The 14493-nt window shown below is 41.7% G+C and overlaps 1 protein-coding gene across 2 annotated transcripts in view; it reads right to left on the minus strand.

The window, feature by feature from the left end:
- LOC117500509 overlaps positions 1 to 14493 on the minus strand; it is a 78167-nt gene that overhangs the window by 26310 nt on the left and 37364 nt on the right. For both annotated transcript variants that reach the window (XM_034153381.1, XM_034153380.1), the window contains exons 22-29: positions 4245 to 4530; positions 3581 to 3609; positions 3180 to 3444; positions 2319 to 2362; positions 2139 to 2212; positions 1742 to 1956; positions 1403 to 1656; positions 251 to 370 (exon numbers count right to left, since the gene is read on the minus strand). In XM_034153381.1, the coding sequence (XP_034009272.1) occupies positions 251 to 370; positions 1403 to 1656; positions 1742 to 1956; positions 2139 to 2212; positions 2319 to 2362; positions 3180 to 3444; positions 3581 to 3609; positions 4245 to 4530 (1287 nt within the window). The remainder of the gene's footprint in view (positions 1 to 250; positions 371 to 1402; positions 1657 to 1741; positions 1957 to 2138; positions 2213 to 2318; positions 2363 to 3179; positions 3445 to 3580; positions 3610 to 4244; positions 4531 to 14493) is intronic.

Genomic DNA, 14493 nt, shown 5'->3' on the forward strand with positions numbered 1-14493 from the left:
TCCAAAGGCAGTCCACCTCAGTGGGATGTTTAAGTCTAGTGGAGATCTTGAGGTTCTGACTATTTGTGAGTTCCCTTGATATTGATATATTAAACAGTAGCCATTTTGACGTCTCACTGCAAGGTTGACACAGGTATTATTTACAAAATGAATAACTGTCCCATTTTAATTAGTGTCACATCCATTCTAGTCTAGTCAGCATTAACAATAGCAGGAACCTGGCCCAATTTACTGGCAATTCAAACTGTACCTCTGGGCAAATCTTGGCCGTTGTGCCTGCTGTGAGGTTGAAACCTTTGTGCAGCGGCAGGCCCTTGTTTGTGCGTGGCTTGTCGATAAATTTGAAGTCTTTTTTCTTCTTGTCGATGGCCTGGAAAAGAAAATCAAGCTAAGCACAACCCTGCTTCAACTTTACAGTAAGAAACATCTGTGTTTAAAATGCATTCATGAAACAATAAGCTTTTAACAACAGAGTATTAGGGTCAGTATCTAGAAAAATAAATATTTATTTTAGATTGTGTTATTTCAGAATGGCCACTGAGGAAAAGGTCATGATAAAAAGTCATACCTTCGAGAAAAAATGTCTTTAACGTTTTGAGAGTAACGAAATAAGTGAGATCAAACCAAGCTGCAGCGTCATCGACAATTACCACCGAATAGGTCTGAGGCACGTCTGTGATTGTATTTAACATTTATAGCAACATGTGAAACGGTTAAATTGGCTTAAATGCTTTGTTGTTTGAAGCAGCTCTCCATGGAGCAGAACTTTCCCTCGAGTGATAATCTAAAAAACTAAATGATATCTCGCTTGATAAGTATTATCAGGGAACACATTATAACACAATGATAAGTATAAGGTTATATGTCAACCATGTATCGATCATTGAGAGTCATATTGCAAACATAGCTTATAGTTTTGGGCAGAGCTAGCTCTGTTTGTAGGGACTTGGCTTGGCGACCAGAGGGTTGCAGATTCAAGTCCCTGAACGGATCAAGTGAAGAGTGGGGACTGATACTTTGTGAGGTGGCAGTTGGTCTCCTGGTCATGCTGAGGTAACCTTGAGCAAGGCACCAGAGCCCCACACTGGGCACTGTAATATAGCAGTCAACTGCTTCTTGTTTAAGGATGGGTTAAAGGCAGAGACTAGAATTCACTGTGTGCGGTGCTGTGTTCATGTTTGATGATTGGAAGTTGATTGTATTAAAATCCTCCATTTCCATAACACACAATAGGACCCTTTTAAGATAATATTTCCTTTAAATGTTTTCCCTCACTTATGACTTTACTCTCATAACAGGACTACTTTAAGAATTAAAGATGTTATTTTCACAATTTAGCCCAAATACTCCATTGTAGGTTTTGATTTCATTTTGAATGTGTGACAGTAAGATATTCAGTAACCTCTTTAAGAGCAGGATCGAGCGGGGTCAGGTAAACATGAAGAACGGTGCAGGATGTGTAGGCTTTTGAATAAATCAACACGTTACAGTGTATTTTTACTGGAAAGCCCATTTTCATCAGGACCGCTCTTGGAGAGAAAACTGGTTCAGACAGCTTGACATGGGACGATGTGACTTCAGACACTTTTTCCACAACATCTCCACAGTCATCTATGTGCAGGACTGCAAACCTTTGCAATATTTTAGGGATGTCATCTGCATAGTACAAAGCATAAACAATTAATGTGAATAAAAAACAATTGCAATGATTATTTTGTTATTTTCCTCCATGATCACTTACCTATGCAGATCCAGTGTGGCAGGTACACTTCAAATAACTTCCCAGAAATCCCTGTGATGTCTATCAGGGGACCTGCAGGCATGTATTTCATCATCTCCATCCTCTTCATGGGTTCCTCCGAAGAGCAAAACTTGTACTTAAAGCTGACCTTTTCCTGACAGACCCAGCGCAAGCCAGAGACACTGCATTCAAAGTTTCCGGCTTCAGACTTTAGGCTAAAATATAACGAAAAAAATAATGATTTTGTATTTGGTACACAATGTAGCATTAATACTATTGGGGAAATATTTGTAGCAGATCTTAGTGTTCTCTCTGTGAAGAAATCCCAAGACCGAAGCTTCAGTGTTTACTATATTTCCAGTTTGATAATATGCAGTATTTAGGAAACTATTTGTACCTGTAAGTTGATGCCTCATCTTCATCTGTACTGTTCACCTCAGGTTCAAGTTTAGTCCAGCCACTGGAGTCCTTCTGCAGAGGCAATACATTTTACAAATAAGTGAAGACGTGACTTTTGGAAAAATTACATAAATGATCAACAAACAACTGAATACATAAATAAAATGTAAGGAATTACCGTCATTTTTTCACTACCTTCAAGCTCCAAGGTTCTTGAAGGCCCTTGTGAAGAAACAAGATTTTTTTTTAATTATGTTACTTAAAGGGCCCATGTCATGGCCATTTCTACTGATCATAATTCCATTGTTGAGGTCTACTAGAATAGATTTAAATTGTGCAATTTTCCAAAATCACATTGGTTTCTCATACAGCATCTCTGTATAGTATGTGTATTCACTGAATTTCACTCTCTGTCCTAAACGGCTTGTTGGAGCTCCTGCCCCCCCCCTCCCTGTGAGCCCAGTGTGCTCTAATTGGTCGGGACGTTGCGAGGCTCGCTGCTGCAGTGTGAGCTCGCTGGCGGTGTGTTTTCCGGGTCGGCGATACAGCGAGACACAGTGAAACTCACCCTGAGCACACACAAACACTCACAGCCGAAGTAAAAACAATAAGTGTGGCTTGATATTGAGTAAGAAAAAGGTTTATAACGCTGTGAGAATGGGTCTGCGGAGAGCATTTCTCCGCGATCCCAACTCGTCTAGTACCAGCGTTCAGGGAGCTCTATGCAAGTCAATGGGACTCCCTGTAGTAGACGAGATAGTGACGCCAAGGGATCCTGGTGTGTGAGGTGCTGCGCGGATTGGTCCGTTTGGACGTAAAACCTTCATAACACACAAGGGGACGGGTAATAACCGGAAAAGCATGACATGGGCCCTTTAAAATGTTTTAATCATATGGTAACTTCTATGCCCTTTAGCACTATGTGCTACATAGCGCTGATGTAGCATTAGAGCACATTTGTTATGCAGGAAAAACTGGTGAGCGATGTCTTTTTGGAAGCTTGAAATAATACAATAAAAATAAACTTGGCTTTTCACACCTTTGGATCCTAAAGTGATGTTTGACAACTTTTGCTCCAGACCATAATCGTCTTCTTTCATCTTCTTTACAATCTCCATTGTCACCTCCATAGACTGTTGGCCGTAGATCTCCACCATCAGATCCACAATCTCTACTCTCCCTGCCGTCTCTAATCTCTGACTTGAGATTCTTTGGAGGCCACGCTTGAATTTCTCGAGCTCTCCATCACTTAAATCTTCCAGTGTTTCCAGAAGCTTCTTCTCCAGTGATGCCACGGTTACTTCCTAATGGATTACATGTCATCAGAGGGAATTCAATATAATATCTCCACTAGTTGAAAACATTTTCCAACATTTGCAAACTGTAAAACCTAAATGAGAGCCGTGTTGTGTAAAGTGTGTCTGATGTGATATGACTCACCTCCTTCAGTGGTTTGGACGGATGTTTATCTAAGGAGAAAACCAAGGAAAAGCCTCATCATCACTGATTCAAATTCAGATTATCAACGACTTCTTAAGGAATGTTTTTTTTTTTTTTCATTACTGCACTTGAGTTACGAAGAATCAAAAGTGTTTAATATTCGGGAGCCGTGTTCAACAACAGGAAAACGATATAAGCTATAAAACTGCATCTATATAACACTTTCATTTACAAACTCCCCCACAACTCGTGCAGTATAATCAAAGTCTCATTCATCCAGGCACTAGCTCACTACTTCTGATGTGTGCAGAAGAGTAGCGCATTTCAAAGTATGAGACTGTTAATGCAAAAGTGTTTCAAACAGTGAGGTTGTTTTAGTATAGTTGTGCTGTTATTAAACACGCCCCGATTAATTTAAATTCATTTAAATATCTACATTGTTTGATTTGTAACTCACAGTGGAGGCATGCAAGAAAACAGATGTCTTCAAGAATTAAAGAGAACTCAGGGTGAGTAATTGTAATACAGAACAACTGGTCATTTTGTAGGTGAACTATTCCTTAAAATAAAATAAACTGAAATACAAAAGCATTGCAACAATTTCAAAACTCATGACTATGAACTCTTCTGTGTCATGTAGCAGTTTTTGTTTTCTTTCTCTTACCTTTGAGTCTTAAGATAGTCTCTGATAATCTCTCCACTAGATCAGTTCTGTCCATATCCATTACAACCTCCCTGGTCACCTCCACAGACTGCGGACCACAGGTCTCCACCATCTGATCCACCAGCTGGGATGCACTTGCTGTCCAATTGGGATATCCATGAAAGGTGCAGGATATGCTCTTCTGGAAGTACGTGAACTGCAGATACCACTGAAATCTGTAGAGCTCATCGTAACTCGTATCCTTAAGAGTTTTCAAAAGGATCTCTTTCTCTGCTGCAATTGGTGCCTGAACAATTAAACAGATGTTTAAGAAAAGGAGCTATTTCTCGATAGAAATAAATATGAGTTTGTTTTCATTTTATCAGTCATTGTTTCAGGCAAGTGGGTTTCCTACAATTTTGACAAGATCTCTCAAGTCAAAGACACACTAACATCTGTTCTATTAAATATGTTTAGCATTTTTCTTCACGAATGCAAACTTTGATATGAGTGTTCAGACTTCAGTCTGCTAATCTGATCAGAACATCAGCGGGAAAAAAATCATTTTGACAGAAGAGACCAACCTTAAACATGGTTTGGTTTGCATCATCATTTTTATGTTCAAGATGGATTTGGTTAACAACTTGCATCTATTGAATAAAAGCTGTGATGTGTAAGGTCAGACTCACTCCCTCGGACTGTGCAGGTCGATGTTCATCCACAGAGTACATCTCTGAAGAGAGAAAATAAAGTGAATGTCTAACACACAAGATCCCAGCAACTAAACTAAACTACTTAAACGCAGGGCCGGCCCTGGGCATAGGCAGTATAGGGGAATGCTAAGGGCGCATCAACCCATGGGGGGCGCCAAAAATTGGGGGAAGGAAAAAAAAATACAAAACAATTTCTCGATTTGGGATCAACAAAGTACATCTTATTATCTTATCTTAACAGAACTACGCATATATTTCGTAGAGCGCCCATAAACTATGGCGCCCCCCCCTAGTCATGTAAGTTGAAGTACCCCAGGAAGAGTGGGAAGAAAAAAAGATGGCAACTACCTGACGGTAATTAGCAATGTCGAAAAGAACAAAGTTATCTGGTGCCCAGGAAAGAAAGAAAATAAAAGAGAAGGAGGAGAAATGGGACAAAGACAAAGGTACAGTAACGTTAATGTGCACATGAATAAATAGTCAATTGAATTGTAGTTACCGTTGATGGAACAGAGTGTTAACTTGCTAGCTTACTTTTAGACGATAGCAAGGTCGTTTGTTTGCTAATCAACAGTTATATTTAAAGTTTTTCAATTACTCCCACCTTAAATTCAGGGAAATTTGGAAAGATTATTCAGATGTTACATCACGTCTTATATTTTCATCTACATCTGTTGAGGCGAGCCAATGTTTGCCCTGCTTGTAGTAGTAGTAGGCTAGTCATTAAAATGCTATTCATTTTACATCCCCTCCATAATTTATAGTTGTAGGCTTTTATTGTATTGCCTTACAGTTCAATAGTGTAAAGTTTACACCAGTGTTAAAGTGCTCGTCACTACTGTAAATATTGCATACCTCAGCCTTTATCTTTAATATGCTATATTACACTGTACGTAACTGCTTCTTTGCCATCTGGTAAGTCGCAGAATCTACAGGTGCATCTAAAAGAATAACTATATCATAGAACTGTTTTTATTTAATTAAAAAAAATGAAACATTCATATATTCTAGATTCATTATGCATAAAGTGAAATATTTGAAGCCTTTTTTGTTTTAATTGTGATGATTACAGCTAACAGATCATGAAAATCAATAATCCAGTATCTCAAAATAGTATAATATTAGATAAGACCAATCTAAACAGGATTTATAATACAGATATTTCGACCATCTGAAAAGTTTGTTCATTTATGTACTCAATACTTGGTCGGGGCTCCTTTTGCACAGATAAATGCATACATTTTACATGGTATATGGAGGCAATATATGATATTGTGAGCTGCTCCTGTAATATGATTTCTATAATATGTCTTAGGTCTAGCAAATATAATGCATCTCTTGACGGTCACATATACTTCTCTTCTCTTCAGATGCACTTTTGAAATATTTGGGCCACATACCACCTCAGCAGAGCCCAGCACTGCAGCAGCATCAAGCGTTCCTGTCCCCTCCACCCGCTAAAAACTTGCCTAGGGCGGCAAATTGGTCAGGGCCGGCCCTGCTTAAACGTAAAACGTTCTGTTTCTTGTTGAGACTATGTCTGTGGTATTTTAATATTTCTTTAAAGTTTGCATTGATTCCTGTCCCAAGTTTTTTTATATTTCACATTGATGATGACACCGAGGTTGCACAATTCCTTTTTTATTTTGAATTATAAAATGTATGTGATGAAACGTTTATGAAAAACTTGTTTATGTGATGTGAAGTTTTGTTTTTCTTCTTTGTCTTACCTTTGAGTTCTGAGCTGGGCTTTGTCAACCTCTGCATCAGATCAGTCCTGTTAATGTTCTTCAAAACCTCCATGGTTATCTCTACACACTGTTGGCCGAAGATCTGAATGATCTGTTCCACTGTTTGTGCTCTGCCTGTTGAGGATCTCAACTCCCATGACATGTGTATTTTTTTTTTCATGGTAAAAAGCAAATCCAGGTACTGCTTGAATTTCTCTTGATCCTCATTTCTCAAATCATTCAGAGTTTCCAAAAGCAGATGTTTAACAGCTGCCATTGTTGCTACCTGAAATAATCAATACATTCATTAGACATGTGTATATTCCTCTTGGACAATTACAAATGTGTCTATTTGCTATAAACTGGTTAGTTGTTGTTGGGTTTGACAAACAGACAGACAGACGGACAGACAGACAGACAGACAGACAGACAGACAGACAGACAGACAGACAGACAGACAGACAGACAGACAGACAGACAGACAGACAGACAGACAGACAGACAGACAGACAGACAGACAGACCGACAGACCGACAGACAGACAGACAGACCGACAGACCGACAGACAGACAGACAGATCATCATAGATAAGTCAATCATGTGTTTGGGTCAAATCATTATCTGTTGAAGGAAAGGTGTGTTGTAGAAAGTCAGACAGATGTGACATTACTTACTTTCTGGATCACTGCAGGTCGCTGTGCCTCTGAGTGTTTCTCTGAAGAGAAAAAGGTTAAAGTGGAAATAAACCAACTCAACAGTCATTCTTACCCTCTCCCAAAATATTCTTCATTGTTCTCATTAGTCCTGCAAAATATTTTGTACACTAGGAAATATAGACATAATTAATCAATATTTACAAATATACATTTAGAATGTAAAGAAAATAAAAAAAATTCTGTTATTCAAGTATGAAAAACAGGTTTGATGATTTAAAGATGTTTGTTTCTTATTCGTCTTACTTTTGGGTCCTGAGCTGCTTTGTGACAGCCTCTGCACCAGATCAGTCCTGTTCATCCTCTCAAAAGCCTCAATGGTCATCTCCAGCAGTCTGTGCTGGCTGTGATCTCGCACCAAATAAAACACCATATTCTGCCTGTCACTCATCATGAGCCACCCTATTGAAATGCCTGAGAGCTTTTTGCCAGAGAGAATTTGACTCAGGACCATCTTAAAACTCTGCAATTCCTGGCCACTCAAATCTTTCAGTGTTTCCAGAAGCAGCTCTATGACACACGCCATTGTTTCCACCTGGTAAAATCAAAGGAGATGTTAATGGGGCAAAAGAGCAATTTCTCAGCTGGAATGATTACAGATTATTTTGGTTTACATCTCGTCAGTTTCAGTGTTTTACAAGAGTGGATGTGGTAAGAGAACATCAGGCATGTCACGCACAACGTATCAGTACACTTTATATTGTTCATCCAATTCATCACAAAACCATTTTCTTTTTGTATAAACGGCGTGTTTGATTCATGACTTTATTTGACTTCTTAGGTAAGTCTTTCAAAGGCTGTGGTAAAAAAAATGCGATAAGCCTCTTGATTTTACAACAGAGTGGCTGTTTAACCAGTTTCATATTTTTTTTGTATTTGAACACATACTATATACAGGGGTGCACATAACTGGTACGCAGGTACGCATGCGTGGCAAAAATCTGAATTGCGTAACGTCCCTTGTGTCACTGCGCGCCTTTGCGTACCTGATAGGTCATCAAAACAAAACACATATTTTGTCTACACGTGTTTCTTGTCAACACTCTAGACATGTCCAAAAAAACAAAACACATTAAGCATTTCGCTTCCTGCTAAAAATCTTCTGACTTTCTTGAACTGATTGAACTGGGTGCTGGCCGAGTTGCGCAGGCCATAACCGACGGACCTGTGAAGCTTTACAGGAGGCAGAGGCTTAGATCACTGGACGACAGAGTTGGTCGCCGTGTGCACAGACAGGGCTGCTGTAAACGTCGGTGTGTACAACATAATTGTACCAAAACTACGCCAACTGGCTGCGGTGGGAGACTCCCCGGTGCACATTCTGTGCCCCGTGCACACACTGGAGAACTGCGCAAAATCAGCTGATCACAACGTTCACGCGCAGTGGTCAAGCTGCTGCAGTTTTATTTACAACAAGGTGGAGCAAAACACACAACTGCAAACTTACTCAGGGAGTTAATGGAAGAGTTTGAAATCAGACAGAGGTGGAAGAAGTACTCAGATCTTATGTAGGAATACTCTGTTACAGTAAAAGTCCTGCATTCAAAATGTTACTCAAATAAAAGTAGAAAAGTATTATCATCAAAATATAGTTAAAGTGGACCTATCATGCTATATTTGAATAATATATTGTAGGGCCATACCTATATAAGGTATATTTATACGTTTTATTTTTCAAAATACCAAACAGATCATGCATTTTAGCCATGCCTCATTTCGCTCTATTTTGCTCTCCTCCACCCTGTCTTTGCATGCCTGCAGCTGACCACGCCCCCCTGCAAAGGAGGGGGCCGAGATACGAGCGTCATGTTACCATGCTGTTACCATGCCACGGCAACCTCTCATTCCCCTGATAGGTGGAGAGTTGGCCATATAGGCGGAGCTCCTCCGTCCTGACGTCAGAGAAATGTTCAAATCTGGATCAGTCTGTATCAGATCCGTTGCAGCCCCGTTTTAGAGATTTGGGTATGGAGGAAAAGAGAGAGGGTTGTGTTTTCTGACACTTGGTGAGTTCCCTGGAACACCGGGGACACATATTCATGTATAAAAGACGTACAAAAGTGCATTTTGCATGATAGGTCCCCTTTAAAGTAGCGACAGTAAAAGTAGTCATTGTGCAGATTGGTCCATTTCAGAATAATATATATGATATGTTTTATAATGATTGATCATTAAAGTGTTCTCAAAGCTGGTAAAGGTGCAGCTAGTTTGAATGACTTTGTATACCGCAGGGTAGCTTGTGAATTTACTCCAGGTGGAACTAAAGTCTGATTCAACACTTGATTATATTTCACATCATTAATCCAAATCAGTAAAGTAACTAAAGGTATTAAATAAATGTAGGAGTAAAAGTACACCATTTACCTCTGAATTGTAGTGGGGTAGAAGTACTAAGTAGCATAACATAGAAATATTCAAGTAAAGTGCAAATATCTCAAAATGTTACTTAAGTACAGTACTTGAATAAGTGTATTTAGTTACTTCCCACATCTGAAATCAGATATGACTTCAAGTCATGTGATAATGTCTTAGTATTTGATCCTTCAATCAACTTGGCCTCAGGCAATGCAAAGACTTCACAGTTTTGGCCACAAGTTTTGGAGAAAGCAAATTGGAGGCTTAAACAGGGACAGGGAGGTACATCTGCAGCATCTTCATCATCTACCATGCAATAAGTGGACATAGAGGACAGTGAAGGAGACAGTGAGGAAGACTACACTTATTAAAACCACGTGTGGGGTGAGTACCAAACGCTGTCTCCTGGTACTCATCTAAGTAACTCACTAAAAAAAGTTATGTGCACCCCTGACTATATAGATAACGTTAATGGCTAAGAACGTATCTGTACATAATTTGGCATGATCAGATTATTCTTTTAATAAAACTATCTGGGACAAAAAAATGAAGTTCAGGATGAAGATTATTAACAGTCTTCCTATTCTACCGAGTTAAAGCCTGCGCTGTGTGAAATTGATGGGACATTACTCACGCTCTGGATCAGAGAGGGAAGCGGTTCCTCTGAGGATTAAAAAAAAAGAAAGGAAAAGACCCATTTCATTTATTTCATCCTGACAATATAATTATTTATAAATCCACTTAAAGGAGAGGTGTCATGGCCATTTCCACTGATCATAATTCCATTGTTGAGGTATACTAAAATAGATTTATACTGTGCATTTTTCCAAACTCACATTGGTTTCTCATACAGCATCTCTGTAAACTACTTGTATTCACTGAATTTCACTCTCTGCCTTTAACGGCTCGTTGTAGCTCCAAAAGCTCCAGCCCCCACCCTCCCTGTGAGCACAGTGTGCTCTGATTGGTCGGGACGTTGTGAATCGCGCTGAGCTCCGTGGAGGTGTTGTTTCCTTGTTTAGGATACATAGCGAAACACAGCCAAACTCATCCTGAGCACACACAAACTCACAGTCTAAGTAAAAACAATAAGTGTGGCTTGATATTGAGTAAGAAAAAGGTTGATAAACGCTGTGAGAATGGGTCTGCAGAGAGAATTTTGCCGCGATCCCAACTGTCTGTTATCAGCCTGCAGCCAGGGAGGAGAAATCAGCAGAGCTGCCTGTGTGTGAGGAAGTCCGTGGATTGGTCAATTTGGACCAATCAGCGGGGGCTTAACGTAACGGCTCTGTGGACGTAACGGCTCCACGGATTGGTCCATTTCGTTCCGGGTACGGCATGACATCATGCCGTACCCGGAAGAATCAAATGGACAATGACGTATCTCCAACGAGGCGTTTTGGGGAGGTATTTTCTGTGTTAGAGTTTTACTCGCTATAGAGTGTACTTTGACTCTGCACACCGTTTACATGCATAAAAACCTTCATAACACACAAGGGGACGGGTAATAACTGGAAAAGCATGACACCTCTCCTTTAAAGATATTCTAACATTGTTCAATGGCTTAAGATACATTTGGTATCGGAATATACATATTTCTGTCTGTTTTCTCTTACCTTTGGTTCCTGAGCTGATGTCTGACAATCTCTGCACCAGATCAGTCGTGTTCATCTTCTTTAAAACCGTTTTGGTCATATTCACACACTTTCCGCTGAACGTCTTCACCATCAGATCCACTGTTTCATCTGTGTTTGCCACTTTGAGTCGACCTCTTAGGATCAGTGGGAAACTTTCCTCTAATTCAATGAGTGACTTGAATTGGTTAAGCTCATCTGAACTCAAATCCTTCAATGATTCAAGAAGTCTCTTCTGAGCCATCATTCTTACCTGTAAAGTTTAAAGGAGATATCTTATAGTGTATGCAGGATAGGCTGTTGGTTATGTGTGTGATTCACATCCAAGATTGGAGACTGAGTCTCTTCTTATTTATATCACTTAGATTAACTTTTAGATTGTATATTCAAAACTCGATTTACTGCATTGCGGTTGTATGCCTCCACAACGGTGGCAGTTTACATCCATGGCGGTCCAAAATGTAATATCTTTATCATTAATCATTTTAATCCCATGGCATTTTTCCACCAAATTCAAAATGAGTTTATTTTTGTACTCAAGTGGATGTTTGTCCCAAATCTAAATAAATAGTTGTTTGGTTAAGGAAAACCCATTCTTCCACACAGGGCCCAATGGGTCAGTGGATGATTTTAAATGTTGTCAATCATTTTAAATCATGATTGAAAATATCAGATTACAGAATATTGTTTCTCAATGAAGGATTTCCTCGTCGATTTCAGAAATGTTTGCCAGATCAAGGTGAGTTAAGAAAACTAATGTTGTTTTAAATGTTTGGCTTACAGCGGATTCAAAATATTTTATTGATATAAGTTTAGAATTGTATTCTCTATTGCATACACCAATTGCATCTCAAAAGCAGTGATTATATGAGCGGCACAACATGATATCCAAACTTTCATTAGAATCCTTTTAATAACTAAATATATCACCTCCATGACTTTCTTTTTTTTTCTTTTTTTTTTTTTCATGTCTTTCTTATTCTTCTTATAATTCTCAGACTCATCAGCAAGGTCCTCGAGGAGATCTGACTCATGTTTTCTCAGCAGTTTGTAGAATATCTCTTTTCCTCCAGGTCCACAGAATCTCAAAGGCCCTCTTAGGAGGGCCTTTGAGATTCTCCTCTTCCCCCGACGGCCATGGAGGGATAGGATTTCCTCATAATGTTCTCTATTGATAACATTATATGAGAACAGTCCATCCAGAATTGGTTCAATGTTTTTTACTCTCTGGACTAGTGCTAATCGATGTTTATCCACAAATAGCTCTGAGGAAAGAAAAGGCAAAGTGGTTAGCTTGGAGGTAATATGCATCACGATATATTTAATAAAAAGTGGTAAAACGATAGTTACGGCTGTAACTACGGTTCTATGAGTCCCGGATGACCGCCAGATGCAGTGCTTTTAGCACTGGATATGTCCATCGTGCGCATGCGCAGCTCGAGTACCAATAACAACAAAGTCACCTGTGACCCACGTGACACCGGCTATATCAGCCGGTGTCGTCAGAGGATCTGTTCCCAGAATCTTCTCGCGAGCACACAAGAGTTCTGAGTGACAGGAAACTCTGGCGGTCATCCGGGACTCATAGAACCGTAGTTACAGCCGTAACTATCGTTGTATTTCGTCCCTACTGACCGCCAGAGGCGGTGCTTTTAGCACTGGATGACTTATACCAACCATGTCATGAAGAATCCAAGCCCTGGCTCACTACTGGAAGCAGCGGAGCTCGGCAAAAGGACTACGCCCAAAGAATGGGGAGTGGCGACATTAACCCGATAACAACTGGAGAATTTGCCAGAAGACGCCCACGACGCCGCAGCTGCTGCTGGGGGGAGGCCGGTAAGGCTCTGAGGCACGAGGCCACCTAGAAGGCCGGCAGCCGGGGGCACAATGGATTAGTGGGCCGCTGGGACCTGCGCAGACCACCACTGTAAGCTGGTGGCTGAGTGCGGCTGCTAGAGGGGCCCCTGGGCCTGCTGGGAGTGGGCACAGGCCTATAAAAGACCCGAGAGCTGCTGCCTGGTCTGCCTAGCTTGGGCAGCACGCTCCAGTGCCTACAGGGCAGCTGCCCCAAACAGCTCCCCTGACTCGACTGGCACACTACGGAGGACATGTCTCCGACAGTGGTGACTAAGCAGGCCAAACCTGGCGACGAGTCTGCACCATAAGGACATGACTCGTCCCAATTCCCTAGCATTAGGGCAAAGGCTTGCAGTGATGCATCACTGAGGCCCAGCAAAGAAGGCTCAGCCGGAGCCTGCTGCAGAGAGGTAGAGACAGCCAGTATCAGATGGGAGAGGGATTTCCCGTGCCGCTGTGTCGTAGGCCTTACAGAGCAGCTCGTTTGTGACCCTGCACTGAGGCCGAGGGCACCTGGCATCCGGGGCCAGAATCGGGGAGGCGATGGCAGGCTCAATGGATGGCAAGCGACCCAGCCCCACCCTCGCCGGATCCTGCATGGCAGCAGAGTGGGAGAGGGCCCTGGTGTGTCTCCAGCATGCATGGAGCTCCCTCAGGTACTCCTCTAAAGGAGGAACAGTGGGAGTGAAAGGGGCAGGGTTATGCCTGAAGAAGGCGCTAGCCTGGGTCGGCCTGCGGAACCTGAAGCTGCAAGCGTACCAGGGCCGCAGGAATAATGGCCGCCATGGAGCCGTCCTCCGTGCCCTGCAAAGAGCTCTGAGCAGAGGAGTGGGAAGCCTCTTCGGGGGTGAGCGGGGACCCGCCCCCCCCCTTTCAAGAAGAGGTTCAGCCGGAGCCGCTAGCGACATGGCATCCTCAAGCAGAGGTGTGGCAACCGAAGGCGGGCCAGGCGGCAAGCTAGTAGCCCCCACACCGGCTCCTGGCTGAAGGGCCAACAGGAGCGGCTTTGTCTGCTCCATGATGGCAGCTAACCGATCCACCTTAGGGGACAGCCCACATGAATGAGCCATTCTGTGGGTAGCCAGATGCAGCGTAGCCGGGAGCGGGTGCGGGAACACAGCCTGCACCAGCTACCTGTTTAACGGAAAGAGTAGAGCGGTGCTGCTACTCGCCGAACAGAAAGAGGGATGTAATTACACCCACGTTACCAGCAGAGGGAGCGGGAGCGAGAGCACTGCCTTCACCTAGCTGGATTAACGAACAAG

This window comes from Trematomus bernacchii, unplaced genomic scaffold, assembly GCF_902827165.1.
Source record: "Trematomus bernacchii unplaced genomic scaffold, fTreBer1.1, whole genome shotgun sequence".
NCBI lineage: Eukaryota > Metazoa > Chordata > Actinopteri > Perciformes > Nototheniidae > Trematomus > Trematomus bernacchii.